The sequence below is a fragment of the Chiloscyllium plagiosum genome, unplaced genomic scaffold (assembly GCF_037043375.1).
Source record: "Chiloscyllium plagiosum isolate Xiang-an unplaced genomic scaffold, Cpla_swu_hap1 HiC_scaffold_131, whole genome shotgun sequence".
NCBI lineage: Eukaryota > Metazoa > Chordata > Chondrichthyes > Orectolobiformes > Hemiscylliidae > Chiloscyllium > Chiloscyllium plagiosum.
The window spans coordinates 4,041-20,483 of record NW_028270270.1 but is presented as its reverse complement, the minus strand read 5'-3'; the positions used below and the strand labels follow the sequence as shown (position 1 = coordinate 20,483).

Here is a 16,443-nt window from a genome sequence, read left to right as displayed (position 1 = left end):
ACTCCCTCTGATTCTCTCACTCCTTCTTATTCTCTCACTCTCTGATTCCCTCACTCTCTGTTTCTCTCACTCTCTGATTCCCTCACTCTGATTCTCTCACTCTCTGATTCCCTCACTCTCTGATTCCCTCAATCTTTGATTCCCTCACTCCCTCTGATTCTCTCACTCCCTCTGATTCTCTCACTCTCTGATTCCCTCACTCTCTGATTCCCTCACTCTGATTCCCTCACTCTGATTCTCTCACTCTCTGATTCCCTCACTCCCTCTGATTCTCTCACTCCCTCTGATTCTCTCACTCCCGAAATCTCTCACTCTTTGATTCCCTCACTCTCTGATTCTCTCACTCCCTCTGATTCTCTCACTCTTTGATTCCCTCACTCTCTGATTCCCTCACTCTCTGATTCTCTCACTCTTTGATTCTCTCTCTCTGATTCCCTCACTCTCTGATTCCCTCACTCTCTGATTCTCTCACTCTCTGATTCTCTCACTCTCTGATTCCCTCACTCTCTGATTCCCTCACTCACTGATTCGCTCACTCTCTGATTCTGTCACTCGCTGATTCTCTCACTCTGATTCTCTCACTCTTTGATTCTCTCACTCCCGACTTCTCTCACTCTTTGATTCCCTCACTCTCTGATTCCCTCACTCTCTGATTCTCTCACTCTCTGATTCTCTCACTCTCTGATTCCCTCACTCTCTGATTCCCTCCCTCTCTGATTCCCTCACTCTCTGATTCCCCCACTCTGATTCCCTCACTCTCTGATTCCCTCACTCTCTGATTCTGTCACTCGCTGATTCTCTCACTCTCTGATTCCCTCACTCCCTCTGATTCTCTCACTATCTGATTCCCTCACTCTCTGATTCTCTCACTATCTGATTCTCTCACTCTCTGATTCTCTCAGTCTCTGTTTCTCTCACTCTCTGATTCCCTCACTCTCTGATTCCCTCACTCTCTGATTCCCTCACTCTCTGATTCCCTCTAATTGTCTCACTCTCTGATTCCCTCACTCTCTGATTCTCTCACTCCCTCTGATTCTCTCACTCTGTTTCTCTTACTCTCTGATTCCCTCACTCTCTGCTTCCCTCACTCTCTGCTTCCCTCACTCTCTGATTCTCTCACTCTCTGATTCTCTGACCCTCTGATTCCCTCACCGTCTGATTCCCTCACCCTCTGATTCCCTCACTCTCTGATTCCCTCACTCTCTGATTCCCTCACTCTCTGATTCCCTCACTCTCTGATTCTCTCACTCTCTGATTCTCTCACTCACCGATTCTCTCACTCTCCGATTCCCTCACTCTCTGATTCCCTCTGATTCCCTCACTCTCTGATTCCCTCACTCTCTGATTCCCTCACTCTCTGATTCCCTCACCCTCTGATTCTCTCACTCTCTGATTCCCTCACTCTGTGATTCCCTCACTCTCTGATTCTCTCACTCTCTGATTCCCTCTCTCTGATTCCCTCACTCTCTGATTCCCTCACTCTCTGATTCCCTCACTCTCTGATTCCCTCACTCTCTGATTCCCTCACTCTCTTATTCCCTCACTCTCTTATTCTCTCACTCTCTGATTTCCTCACTCTCTGATTCCCTCACTCTTTGATTCCCTCACTCTCTGATTCCCTCACTCCCTCTGATTCCCTCACTCTCTGATTCTCTCACTCTCTGATTCCCTCACTCTCTGATTCCCTCACTCTCTGATCGTCTCACTCTGTGATACCCTCACTCTCTGATTCTCTCACTCCCTCAGATTCTCTCACTCTGATTCTCTCACTCTCTGATTCTCTCCCTCTCTGATTCCCTCACTCTCTGATTCCCTCACTCTCTGATTCCCTCACTCTCTGATTCTCTCACTCTCTGATTCCCTCACTCTCTGATTCCCTCTCTCTCTGATTCTCTCACTCTCTGATTCTCTCACTCTCTGATTCCCTCACCCTCTGATTCTCTCACTCTCTGATTCTCTCACTCTCTGATTCTCTCACTCTCTGAATCTCTCACTCTCTGATTCCCTCACTCTCTGATTCCCTCACTCTCTGATTCCCTCACTCTCTGATTCTCTCACTCTCTGATTCTCTCTGATTCCCTCACTCTCTGATTCCCTCACTCTCTGATTCTCTCACTCCCTCTGATTCTCTCACTCTGTTTCCCTCACTCTCTGATTCCCTCACTCTCTGATTCTCTCACTCTCTGATTCCCTCACTCTCTGATTCTCACACCCTCTGATTCTCTCACTCTCTGATTCTTTCGCTCTCCGATTCACTCACTCTCTGATTCCCTCACTCTCTGATTCCCTCACTCTCTGATACCCTCACTCTCTGATTTTCTCACTCCCTCATATTCTCTCACTCTGTTTCTCTCACTCTCTGATTCCCTCACTCTCTGATTCCCTCACTCTCTGATTCACTCACTCTCTGATTCTCTCACTCTCTGATTCCCTCACTCTCTGATTCCCTCACTCTCTGATTCCCTCACTCTCTGATTCCCTCACCCTCTGATTCTCTCACTCTCTGATTCCCTCACTCTCTGATTCTCTCACTCTGTGATTCCCTCACTCTGTGATTCCCTCACTCTCTGATTCTCTCACTCTCTGATTCCCTCTCTCTGATTCCCTCACTCTCTGATTCCCTCACTCTCTGATTCCCTCACTCTCTTATTCCCTCACTCTCTTATTCTCTCACTCTCAGATTTCCTCACTCTCTGATTCCCTCACTCTTTGATTCCCTCACTCCCTCTGACTCCCTCACTCCCTCTGATTCTCTCACTCCCTCTGATTCTCTCACTCCCTCTTATTCTCTCACTCTCTGATTCCCTCACTCTCTGTTTCTCTCACTCTCTGATTCCCTCACTCTGATTATCTCTGTCTCTGATTCCCTCTCTCTGATTCCCTCACTCTCTGATTCCCTCACTCTCTGATTCCCTCACTCTCTGATTCCCTCTAATTGTCTCACTCTCTGATTCCCTCACTCTCTGATTCTCTCACTCCCTCTGATTCTCTCACTCTGTTTCTCTTACTCTCTGATTCCCTCACTCTCTGCTTCCCTCACTCTCTGCTTCCCTCACTCTCTGATTCTCTCACTCTCTGATTCTCTCACCCTCTGATTCCCTCACCGTCTGATTCCCTCACCCTCTGATTCCCTCACTCTCTGATTCCCTCACTCTCTCTGATTCCCTCACTCTCTGATTCCCTCACTCTCCAATTCCCTCTCTCTCCGATTCCCTCTCTCTCTGATTCCCTCTGATTCCCTCACTCTCTGATTCTCTCACTCTCTGATTCCCTCAATTTCTGATTCTCTCACTCTCTGATTCTCTCACTCTCTGATTCTCTCACTCTCTGATTCTCTCACTCCGATTCCCTCACTCTCTGATTCCCTCTGATTGTCTCACTCTCTTGATTCCCTCACTCTCTGATTCTGTCACTCCCTCTGATTCTCTCACTCTCTGATTCTCTCACTCTCTGATTCTCTCACTCTCTGATTCTCTCACTCCCTCTGATTCTCTCACTCTCTGATTCCCTCACTCTCTGATTCCCTCACTCTCTGATTCCCTCACTCTCTGATTCCCTCGAATTGTCTCACTCTCTGATTCCCTCACTCTCTGATTCTCTCACTCCCTCTGATTCTCTCACTCTGTTTCTCTTACTCTCTGATTCCCTCACTCTCTGCTTCCCTCACTCTCTGCTTCCCTCACTCTCTGATTCTCTCACTCTCTGATTCTCTCACCCTCTGATTCCCTCACCGTCTGATTCCCTCACCCTCTGATTCCCTCACTCTCTGATTCCCTCACTCTCTCTGATTCCCTCACTCTCTGATTCCCTCACTCTCTGATTCCCTCTCTCTCCGATTCCCTCTCTCTCTGATTCCCTCTGATTCCCTCACTCTCTGATTCTCTCACTCTCTGATTCCCTCACTCTCTGATTCTCTCACTCTCTGATTCTCTCACTCTCTGATTCTCTCACTCTCTGATTCTCTCACTCTCTGATTCCCTCTGATTGTCTCACTCTCTTGATTCCCTCACTCTCTGATTCTGTCACTCTCTGATTCTCTCACTCTCTGATTCCCTCACTCTCTGATTCTCTCACTCCCTCTGATTCTCTCACTCTCTGATTCTCTCACTCTCTGATTCTCTCACTCTCTGATTCTCTCACTCTCTGATTCCCTCACTCTCTGATTCTCTCACTCCCTCTGATTCTCTCACTCTCTGATTCTCTCACTCTCTGATTCTCTCACTCTCTGATTCTCTCACTCTCTGATTCTCTCACTCTCTGATTCCCTCACTCTCTGATTCTCTCACTCCCTCTGATTCTCTCACTCTCTGATTCTCTCACTCTCTGATTCTCTCACTCCCTCTGATTCTCTCACTCTCTGATTCTCTCACTCTCTGATTCTCTCACTCTCTGATTCCCTCTCTCTGAATCCCTCACTCTCTGATTCCCTCACTCTCTTATTCCCTCACTCACTTTTTGAATTCCCTCACTCTCTGATTCCCTCACTCTCTGATTCTCTCACTCTCTGATTCCCTCACTCTCTGATTCTCTCACTCTCTGATTCCCTCACTCTCTGATTCTCTCACTCCCTCTGATTCTCTCACTCCTTCATATTCTCTCACTCTCTGATTCCCTCACTCTCTGTTTCTCTCACTCTCTGATTCCCTCACTCTGATTCTCTCACTCTCTGATTCCCTCACTCTCTGATTCCCTCAATCTTTGATTCCCTCACTCCCTCTGATTCTCTCACTCTCTGATTCTCTCACTCTCTGATTCCCTCACTCTCTGATTCCCTCACTCTGATTCCCTCACTCTGATTCTCTCACTCTCTGATTCCCTCACTCCCTCTGATTCTCTCACTCCCTCTGATTCTCTCACTCCCGAAATCTCTCACTCTTTGATTCCCTCACTGATTCTCTCACTCCCTCTGATTCTCTCACTCTTTGATTCCCTCACTCTCTGATTCCCTCACTCTCTGATTCTCTCACTCTCTGATTCTCTCACTCTCTGATTCCCTCACTCTCTGTTTCTCTCACTCTCTGATTCCCTCACTCTGATTCTCTCACTCTCTGATTCCCTCACTCTCTGATTCCCTCAATCTTTGATTCCCTCACTCCCTCTGATTCTCTCACTCTCTGATTCTCTCACTCTCTGATTCCCTCACTCTCTGATTCCCTCACTCTGATTCCCTCACTCTGATTCTCTCACTCTCTGATTCCCTCACTCCCTCTGATTCTCTCACTCCCTCTGATTCTCTCACTCCCGAAATCTCTCACTCTTTGATTCCCTCACTCTCTGATTCTCTCACTCCCTCTGATTCTCTCACTCTTTGATTCCCTCACTCTCTGATTCCCTCACTCTCTGATTCCCTCACTCTCTGATTCCCTCACTCTCTGATTCTCTCACTCTCCGATTCTCTCACTCTCTGATTCCCTCTCTCTCTGATTCCCTCACTCTCTGATTCCCTCTGATTGTCTCACTCTCTTGATTCCCTCACTCTCTGATTCTCTCACTCCCTCTGATTCTCTCTCTGATTCCCTCACTCTCTGATTCCCTCACTCTCTGATTCCCTCACTCTCTGATTCCCTCACCCTCTGATTCTCTCACTCTCTGATTCTCTCACTCTCTGATTCTCTCACTCTCTGATTCCCTCACTCTGATTCCCTCACTCTAATTCTCTCACTCTCTGATTCCCTCACTCCCTCTGATTCTCTCATTCTTTGATTCCCTCACTCACTGATTCCCTCACTCTCTGATTCTCTCACTCTCTGATTCTCTCTCTCTGATTCCCTCACTCTCTGATTCCCTCACTCTCTGATTCTCTCACTCTCTGATTCTCTCACCCTCTGATTCCCTCACTCTCTGATTCCCTCACTCTGATTCCCTCACTCTCTGATTCTCTCTCTCTCTGATTCCCTCACTCTCTGATTCCCTCACTCTCTGATTCTCTCACTCTCTGATTCTCTCACCCTCTGATTCCCTCACTCTCTGATTCCCTCACTCTGATTCTCTCACTCTCTGATTCTCTCACCCTCTGATTCCCTCACTCTCTGATTCCCTCACTCTGATTCCCTCACTCTCTGATTCCCTCACTCTCTGATTCTCTCACTCTCTGATTCCCTCACTCTCTGATTCTCTCACTCTCTGATTCCTTCACTCTCTGACACTCTCACTCTCTGATTCCCTCACCCTCTGATTCTCTCACTCTCTGGTTCCCTCACTCCCTCTGATTTTCTCACACTTTGATTCTCTCACTCTCTGAATCCCTCACTCTCTGATTCCCTCACTCTCTGATTCTCTCAATCTCTGATTCTCTCACTCTCTGATTCCATCACCCTCTGATTCCCTCCCTCTCTGATTCCCTCACTCTCTGATTCCCTCACTCTCTGATTCCCTCACTCTCTGACTCTCTCACTCTCTGATTCCCTCACTCTCTGACTCTCTCACTCTCTGATTCTCTCACTCTCTGAATCCCTCACTCCCTCTCTCTCATTGTCTCTCTCGTTCTGTCTCTCCCCATTTTTGAATTGATTCTATGTCTCTCCCCCAACATTCTCTCACTCTCACTCATTCTCTCTCTCCCCCTCCTCCTTCCTCTCCCTCTCACTCGCTCCCTCCATTCCTCCCTCTCTTCCCTTACTCCCTCCATCCCTCCCACTCCCTCCCTCGCTCCCTCTCCCTGTCCCTCGCTCCCGCCATCCCTCCCTCTCCCTCCCTCGCTCCCTCTATCCCTCCCTCCCTCCCTCCATTCCCAGGCCTACCAGGAGGATATGGATATGAAGCCGGAATTGCGCTCGGATACCTTGGACACGAGGGAGGACTGCGAACTCAAGGTAGGGGGCGCGCCAGGCTGCTTCCTCAAAATGTGAACCCTCACCCTCACTACCCTCTCCGCTCCTCACCGTCTCCCTCACCTTCACTACCCTCTCCCTTCCTCACCATCTCCCTCACCCTCACTTCCCTCTCACTTCCTCGCCCTCTACCTCACCCTCACTACCCTCTCCCTCACCCTCACTACCCTCTCCCCTTCTCAACCTCTCCTCACCCTCACTACCCTCTCCCCACCTCACCCTCTCCCTCACCCTCACTACCCTCTCCCCTCATCACCCTCTCCCTCACCCTCACTACCCTCTCCCCTCTCTCTCCCCCTCACTACCCTCTCCCTCCTCACCCTCTCCCTCTCTACCCTCTCCCCTCCTCACCCTCTCCCTCACCCTCACTACCCTCTTCCTCCTCACCCTCTCCCTCTCCTTCTCTACCCTCTCCCCTCCTCACCCACACCCTCACCCACACTACCCTCTCCCCACATACCCTCTCCCTCACCCTCACTACCCTCTCTCCTCCTCACCCTCTCCCTCACTCTCACTAGCCTCTCCCCTCCTCACCCTCACTACCATCTCCCCTCCTCACCCACTCCCTCACCCTCACCCCTCCTCACCCTCACTACCCTCTCCACACCTCACTCTCTCCCTCACTACCCTCTCCCCTCCTCTCCCCTCCTCACCCTCACTACCCTCTCCCCTCTTCACCCTCTCCCTCACCCTCACTACCCTCTCCCCTCTTCACCCTCTCCCTCACCCTCACTACCCTCACCCCTCCTCACCCTCACTATCCTGTCCCCACCTCACCCTCACTACCCTCACCCCTCCTCACCCTCACTACCGTCTCCCCTCCTCACCCTCACTACCCTCTCCCCTCCTCACCCTCACTACCCTCTCCCCTCCTCACCCCCTCTCTCACCCTCACTACCCTCTCCCTCCTCACCCTCTCCCTCACTACCCTCTCCCCTCCTCACACTCTCCCCTCCTCTCCCCTCCTCACCCTCACTACCCTCTCCCCTCCTCACCCTCACTACCCTCTCCCCTCCTCACCCTCTCCCTCACTCTTACTTCCCTCTCACCTCCTCACCCTCACTACCCTCTCCCCTCCACACCCTCTCCCTCCCCTCACTACCCTCTCTCCTCCTCACCCTCTCCCTCGCCCTCACTACCTCTCCCCTCCTCACCCTCTCCCTCACTACCCTCTTCCCACCTCACCCTCACTACCCTCTCCCCTCCTCACCCTCTCCCTCACCCTCACTACACCCTCCCCTCCTCACCCTCTCCTTTACCCTCACTAACCTCTCCCCTCCTCACCCTCACTACCCTCTCCCCTCCTCACCCTCACTACCTTCTCCCCTCACTACCCTCACCCTCACTACCCTCTCGCCTCCTCACCCTCTCCCACACTCTCACTACCCTCTCCCCTCCTCACCCTCTCCCTCACCCTCACTACCCTCTCCCCTCCTCACCCTCTCCCTCACCCTCACTTCCCTCTCCCCTCCTCGCCCTCACCCTCACTACCCTCTCCCCTCCTCACCCTCACCCTCACTACCCTCTCCCCTCCTCACCCTCTCCCTCACCCTCACCTCCCTCTCCCCTCCTCGCCCTCACCCTCACTACCCTCTCCTCTCCTCACCATCACTACCCTCACCTCTCCTCACCCTCACCCTCACTACCCTCTCCCCTCCTCTCCCTCACCTTCACTACCCTCTCCCCTCCTCACCCTCTCCCTCACCCTCACTACCCTCTCCCCTCCTCACCCTCTCCCTCACCCTCACTACCCTCTCCCCTCCTCACCCTCTCCCTCACCCTCACTACCCTCTCCCCTCCTCACCCTCTCTTTCACCCTCACTTCCCTCTCCCCTCCTCGCCCTCACCCTCACTACCCTCTCCCCTCCTCACCCTCTCTTTCACCCTCACTTCCCTCTCCCCTCCTCGCCCTCTTCCTCACCCTCACTACCCTCTCCCCTCCTTGCCCTCTCCCTCACCCTCACTACCCTCTCCCCTCCTCTCCCTCACTACCCACTCCCCTCCTCACCCTCACTACCCTCCCCCCCTTCACCTTCACCCTCACTACCCTACCCCCTCACCTTCACCCTCACTACCCGCTCCCCTCCTCATCCTCTCCCTCCCCCTCACTACCCTCTCCGCTCCTCACCCTCTCCCTCACCCTCACTACCCTCTCCCCTCCTCATCCTCTTCCTCCCCCTCACTACCCTCTCCGCTCCTCACCCTCTCCCTCACCCACACTACCCTCTCCCCTCCTCATCCTCTCCCTCCCCCTCACTACCCTCTCCCCTCCTCACCCTCTCCCTCCCCCTCACTACCCTCTCCCCTCCTCACCCTCACTACCCTCTCTCCCTCACCCTCACTACCCACTCCCCTCCTCACCCTTACCCTCACTACTCTCTCCCCCCTCTCCCTCACTACCCTTTCCCCTCCTCACCCTCACCCTCACTACCCTCTCCCCTCCTCACCTTCTCCCTCACCATCACTACCCTCTCCCCTCCTCACCCTCTCCCTCACCATCACGGGTTCTGCGGGGTCGAACTCCCCGGGAGCACTGCAGGGGGCGCTGTTGTTGGAGGGTGGTGTTTTCCAGGACGGAGTGGGGTGAGGATCTCGAGGGGGGGAGGTAGGGAGCGTGGAGAGTCGCCCGACTGGAACTAACCTCCCTGTCTGTCTTCATCACCCCTCCCCATCTCATCCCCCGACATCCACATCCCCTCCACCTCCCTCCAACCCCCTCCCCCTCCAACCCCCTCCCCCTCCAAACCCCTCCCCCTCCAACCCCCTTCCCCTCCAACCCCCTTCCCCTCCAACTCCCATCCCCTCCAACCCCCTCCCCCTCCAAACCTGTTCCCCTCCAACTCCCATCCCCTCCAACTCCCATCCCCTCCAACCCCCTCCCCTCCAACCCCCTCCCCCTTCCAACCCCATCCCTTCCAACCCCCTTCCCCTCCAACCCCCTCCCCCTCCAACCCCCTCCCCCTTCCAACCCCCTCCCCCTCCAACCCCCTCCCCCTTCCAACCCCCTCCCCCTCCAACCCCCTCCCCCTCCAACTCCCATCCCTTCCAACCCCCTCCCCCTCCAACCCCCTCCCCCTTCCAACCCCCTCCCCCTCCAACCCCCTCCCCCTTCCAACCCCCTCCCCCTCCAACCCCCTCCCCCTCCAACCCCCTCCCCCTCCAACTCCCATCCCTTCCAACCCCCTCCCCCTCCAACCCCCTCCCCCTTCCAACCCCCTCCCCCTCCAACCCCCTCCCCCTTCCAACCCCCTCCCACTCCAACCCCCTCCCCTTCCAACTCCCATCCCTTCCAACCCCCTCCCCCTCCAACCCCCTCCCCCTCCAACTCCCATCCCTACCAACCCCCTCCCCCTCCAACCCCCTCCCCCTCCAACCCCATCCCTTCCAACCCCCTCCCCTCCAACCCCCTCCCCCTCCAACCCCATCCCTTCCAACCCCATCCCTTCCAACCCCCTCCCCTCCAACTCCCATCCCCTCCAACTCCCATCCCTTCCAACCCCCTCCCCCTCCAACCCCCTTCCCCTCCAACCCCCTTCCCCTCCAACTCCCATCCCCTCAAACACCCTCCCCCTCCAACCCCCATCCCCACTAACCCCATTGCCCTCCAACCCCCATCCCCTCCAACCCCCATTCCCTCCAACTCCCATCCCCTCCAACCCCCATCCCCTCCAACCCCATTGCCCTCCAACCCCCATCCCCTCGAACCCCCATCCCCTCCAAATCCCTTCCCCTCCAACCCCTTCTCCTCCAACCCCTTCCCCTCCAACTCCCTCCCCCTCCAACCCTCTCCCCCTCCAACCCCTTCCCCTCCAACCCCCATCCCTTCCAACCCCCTCCCCCTCCAACCCCCTCCCCCTCCAACCCCCTTCCCCTCCAACACCCTCCCCCTCCAACCCCCATCCCCTCTAACCCCATTGCCATCCAACCCCTCCCCCTCCAACCCCCATCCCTTCCAACCCCATCCCTTCCAACCCCCTCCCCTCCAACTCCCATCCCCTCCAACTCCCATCCCTTCCAACCCCCTCCCCCTCCAACCCCCTCCCCCTCCAACCCCCTTCCCCTCCAACCCCCTTCCCCTCCAACTCCCATCCCCTCAAACACCCTCCCCTCCAACCCCCATCCCCACTAACCCCATTGCCCTCCAACCCCCATCACCTCCAACCCCCATTCCCTCCAACACCCTCCCCCTCCAACCCCCATCCCCTCCAACCCCATTGCCCTCCAACCCCCATCCCCTCGAACCCCCATCCCCTCCAACCCCCTTCCCCTCCAACCCCCTTCCCCTCCAACACCCTCCCCCTCCAACCCCCATCCCCTCCAACCCCATTGCCCTCCAACCCCCATCCCCTCGAACCCCCATCCCCTCCAAATCCCTTCCCCTCCAACCCCTTCCCCTCCAACCCCTTCCCCTCCAACCCCCTCCCCCTCCAACCCTCTCCCCCTCCAACCCCTTCCCCCCCAACCCCCATCCCTTCCAACCCCCTCCCCCTCCAACCCCCTCCCCCTCCAACCCCCATCCCCTCTAACCCTATTGCCATCCAACCCCCATCCCCTCCAACCCACATCCCCTCCAACCCCCTTCCCCTCCAACCCCCTTCCCCTCCAACTCCCATCCCCTCCAACACACTCCCCCTCCAACCCCCTTCCCCTCCAACCCCCATCCCCTCTAACCCCATTGCCATCCAACCCCCATCCCCTCCAACCCCCATTCCCTCCAACGCCCATCCCCTCCAACCCTCTTCCCCTCCAACCCCCATCACCTCCAACCCCCATCCCCTCTAACCCCATTGCCCTCCAACCCCATGGCCCTCCAACCCCCTTCCTCTCCAACCCCCATCCCCTCCAAACCCATTGCCATCCAACCCCCATCCCCTCCAACCCCCATCCCCTCCAACCCCATTGCTCTCCACCCCCATTGCCCTCCAACCCCCTCCCCCTCCAACCTCCATCCCCTCCAACCTCCATCCCCTCCAACCCCCTTCCCCTCCAACCCCCTTCCCCTCCAACCTCCATCCCCTCCAACCCCCTTCCCCTCCAACCCCCTTCCCCTCCAACCCCCTTCCCCTCCAACCCCTCCCCACCAACCCCCTCCCCCTCCAACCCCCTCCCCTTCCAACCCCCTCCCCCTCCAACCCCATTGCCCTCCAATCCCCTTCCCCTCCAACCTCCATCGCCTCCAACCTCTATCCCCTCCAACCCCCTTCCCCTCAAACCCTCTTCCCCTCCAACCTCAATCCCCTCCAACCCCCTTCCCCTCCAATGCACATCCCCTCTAACCCCATTGCCCTCCAACCCCCATCCCCTCCAACCCCCATACCCTCCACCTCCCTCCAAACCCCATCCCCTCCAACCCCCTTCCCCTCCAACCCCCTCCCCCTCCAACCCCCTTCCCCTCCAACTCCCATCCCCTCCAACTCCCATCCCCTCCAACTCCCATCCCCTCCAACACCCTCCCCCTCCAACCCCCTTCCCCTCCAACCCCCATCCCCTCTAACCCCATTGCCATCCAACCCCCATCCCCTCCAACCCCCATTCCCTCCAACGCCCATCCCCTCCAACCCTCTTCCCCTCCAACCCCCATCACCTCCAACCCCCATCCCCTCTAACCCCATTGCCCTCCAACCCCATGGCCCTCCAACCCCCTTCCTCTCCAACCCCCATCCCCTCCAAACCCATTGCCATCCAACCCCCATCCCCTCCAACCCCCATCCCCTCCAACCCCATTGCTCTCCACCCCCATTGCCCTCCAACCCCCTCCAACCTCCATCCCCTCCAACCTCCATCCCCTCCAACCCCCTTCCCCTCCAACCCCCTTCCCCTCCAACCTCCATCCCCTCCAACCCCCTTCCCCTCCAACCCCCTTCCCCTCCAACCTCCATCCCCTCCAACCCCCTTCCCCTCCAACCCCCTTCCCCTCCAACCCCCTTCCCCTCCAACCCCTCCCCACCAACCCCCTCCCCCTCCAACCCCCTCCCCTTCCAACCCCCTCCCCCTCCAACCCCATTGCCCTCCAATCCCCTTCCCCTCCAACCTCCATCGCCTCCAACCTCTATCCCCTCCAACCCCCTTCCCCTCAAACCCTCTTCCCCTCCAACCTCAATCCCCTCCAACCCCCTTCCCCTCCAATGCACATCCCCTCTAACCCCATTGCCCTCCAACTCCCATCCCCTCCAACCCCCATCCCCTCCACCTCCCTCCAAACCCCATCCCCTCCAAACCCTATCCCCTCCAAACCCCATCCCCTCCAAACCCCTCCCCCTCCAACCCCCTTCCCCTCCAACCCCCATCCCCTCCAAACCCATTGCCATCCAACCCCCATCCCCTCCAACCCCCATCCCCTCCAACCCCATTGCTCTCCACCCCCATTGCCCTCCAACCCCCTCCCCCTCCAACCTCCATCCCCTCCAACCTCCATCCCCTCCAACCCCCTTCCCCTCCAACCCCCTTCCCCTCCAACCTCCATCCCCTCCAACCCCCTTCCCCTCCAACCCCCTTCCCCTCCAACCTCCATCCCCTCCAACCCCCTTCCCCTCCAACCCCCTTCCCCTCCAACCCCCTTCCCCTCCAACCCCCTTCCCCTCCAACCCCTCCCCACCAACCCCCTCCCCCTCCAACCCCCTCCCCTTCCAACCCCCTCCCCCTCCAACCCCATTGCCCTCCAATCCCCTTCCCCTCCAACCTCCATCGCCTCCAACCTCTATCCCCTCCAACCCCCTTCCCCTCCAACACCCTCCCCCTCCAACCCCCATCCCCTCCAACCCCATTGCTCTCCACCCCCATTGCCCTCCAACCCCCTCCCCCTCCAACCTCTATCCCCTCCAACCCCCTTCCCCTCCAACCCCCACCCCCTCCATCCCCCTCCCCCTCCATCCCCCTCCCCCTCCAACCCCCTTCCCCTCCAACCCCCTCCCCCTCCATCCCCCTCCCCCTCCATCCCCCTCCCCCTCCAACCCCCTTCCCCTCCAACCCCCTCCCCCTCCATCCCCCTCCATCCCCCTCCCCCTCACCTCGTTGACCTCAGGACCCGACGAACGGCTACTACAACGTGCGGGGGCAGGAGGATCGTCTGCCATCGCGGACCCTGCTGTACTCGGAGTACGGGGGAGGGGGCGGTCGGTACGAAGGGAGGCCCCCCTCCCGCCTCTCTCACGCCAGCGGCTACGGGCCGGTGGGCGGGGGCGCGGTGGCCGCGCCGGCAGCGCCCGGGGGTGGCGGGGGAGGGGGAGGGGGGCTGCTGGCCTCTTGCTATAGCCGCCTGCCTGAGTACGGCGGGGGCGAGGGTGGCGCTGAGGCCGGGAGCCAGCTCTCCTTCGATGCCTACGCTTACCCGCCCTGCGGCCTGGCGCCCTACGGCCGCCCCGCCAACCTGGAGCGACTCTTCGACCCCCCCTCCGCCGCGACGACCATCGCCCCCAAGTTCCCCAGCGCCTCCCGCTTCTCCTACTCCTCCTCCCAGCATTCCGAGCACGGCCGGCCCTACCAGCAGCGCATGCAGACTCACGTCTGACACCCCCAGCCCCCACCCCCCCACTACCCCCATGCAGCGAGCTCTGGCACCACCCCCCCCCTCCCCCCCCCCCCCACACACACACTGCTGTCGAACACACAGATGGGAGGTCACGGTAGCCCAGCTCGGTCAGGCGGCAGTCTCTGAGTCGGTCGTTGCGGTGGGGTGTGGGGGTCCGGAAGGTGGGGGGAGGGTGTCTGCTCGAACCCCCGAACCCACCCCCCTCTCCGCACGCCAACTCCACCCACCCCACCGAGCCGGCGGCCAATCAGGAGCGGCTTCCAGGACATTGGGCCCCTGTCCCTTGTCCTCCCTCGCCTCGTTTCCCACAAGCCCCCCCCCCACACTCCCCAGCCCCCCGCTCCACCATCCATGCCCCTCCCCTTGGCAGGAGGGAGGGCCCATTCTCTCTTTCTCTCTCTCGGTCTCTGTACAATTCCCTCCCCCCCCCCCCCCCCCACACCCCCAACTTCGTTCAACCATCCCACCGTCCTATTCCTCTCTCTCTCTCTCTCCCCCACCCCGCCAAATCCCACCCCCCCAATCTCGCCTCCATGTATCCCTCTCCCCTACACTCTTTCTCTCTCTTCGCCCCCTCCAAATCCCCTCTCCCCCTTTACTCTCTCTCTCTCTCTCACACACTCTCTTTCTCTAAATCTTCCTCTCCTCTCCGTCTCCCGCAATGTCTCACCAAACCCCACCTCATCTCCTAAATCTCCACCTCCCCTCTCTCTGTCTCCGAAATCCCCCTCTCCCCTCTCTCTGTCTCCGAAATCTCCCTCTCCCCTCTCTCTGTCTCTGAAATCTCCCCCCGTCTCCGAATTCTCCCCCTCCCCTCTCTCTGTCTCCGAATTCGCCCCCTCCCCTCTCTCTGTCACCAAAATCTCCCCCTCCCCTCTCTCTGATTCCAAAATCCCCCCTCCCCTCTCTCTGTCTCCGAATTCGCCCCCTCCCCTCTCTCTGTCACCAAAATCTCCCCCTCCCCTCTCTCTGTCACTGAAATCTCCCCCTCCCCTCTCTCTGTCACCGAAATCTCCCCCTCCCCTCTCTCTGTCACCGAAATCTCCCCCTCCCCTCTCTCTGATTCTGAAATCCCCCCTCCCCTCTCTCTGTCACCGAAATCTCCCCCTCCCCTCTCTCTGTCTCCGAATTCTCCCCCTCCCCTCTCTCTGTCACCGAAATCTCCCCCTCCCCTCTCTCTGTCTCCGAAATCTCCCCCTCCCCTCTCTCTGTCTCCGAAATCTCCCCCTCCCCTCTCTCTGTCACTGAAATCTCCCCCTCCCCTCTCTCTGTCCCCGAAATCTCCCCCTCCCCTCTCTCTGTCTCCGAAATCTCCCCCTCCCCTCTCTCTGTCTCCGAAATCTCCCCCTCCCCTCTCTCTGTCACTGAAATCTCCCCCTCCCCTCTCTCTGTCACCGAAATCTCCCCCTCCCCTCTCTCTGTCTCCGAAATCCCCCCCTCCCCTCTCTCTGTCACCGAAATCTCCCCCTCCCCTCTCTCTGTCTCCGAAATCTCCCCCTCCCCTTTCTCTGTCATCGAATTCTCCCCCTCCCCTCTCTCTGATTCTGAAATCCCCCCTCCCCTCTCTCTGTCACCGAAATCTCCCCCTCCCCTCTCTCTGTCTCCGAATTCTCCCCCTCCCCTCTCTCTGTCACCGAAATCTCCCCCTCCCCTCTCTCTGTCTCCGAAATCTCCCCCTCCCCTTTCTCTGTCATCGAATTCTCCCCCTCCCCTCTCTCTGATTCTGAAATCCCCCCTCCCCTCTCTCTGTCACCGAAATCTCCCCCTCCCCTCTCTCTGTCTCCGAAATCTCCCCCTCCCCTTTCTCTGTCATCGAATTCTCCCCCTCCCCTCTCTCTGATTCTGAAATCCCCCCTCCCCTCTCTCTGTCACCGAAATCTCCCCCTCCCCTCTCTCTGTCTCCGAAATCTCCCCCTCCCCTCTCTCTGTCTCCGAATTCTCCCCCTCCCCTCTCTCTGTCACCGAAATCTCCCCCTCCCCTCTCTCTGTCTCCGAAATCTCCCCCTCCCCTCTCTCTGTCTCCGAAATCTCCCCCTCCCCTCTCTCTGTCACTGAAATCTCCCCCTCCCCTCTCTCTGTCACCGA

The 16,443-nt window shown here is 57.8% G+C and overlaps 1 protein-coding gene across 1 annotated transcript in view; it reads left to right on the top strand.

Annotated features, from left to right (window-relative positions):
• The window catches only part of LOC148134003 (kin of IRRE-like protein 1), a 171,395-nt gene extending 155,547 nt beyond the window's left edge, over window positions 1-15,848 (top strand). Inside the window, exons 2-3 of the mRNA XM_087985703.1 lie at window positions 6,735-6,812; window positions 13,852-15,848. Of these exons, the coding sequence (XP_087841829.1) occupies window positions 6,735-6,812; window positions 13,852-14,337 (564 nt within the window). The 3' untranslated portion in view covers window positions 14,338-15,848. The remainder of the gene's footprint in view (window positions 1-6,734; window positions 6,813-13,851) is intronic.
• Window positions 15,849-16,443: the final 595 nt, after the last annotated feature.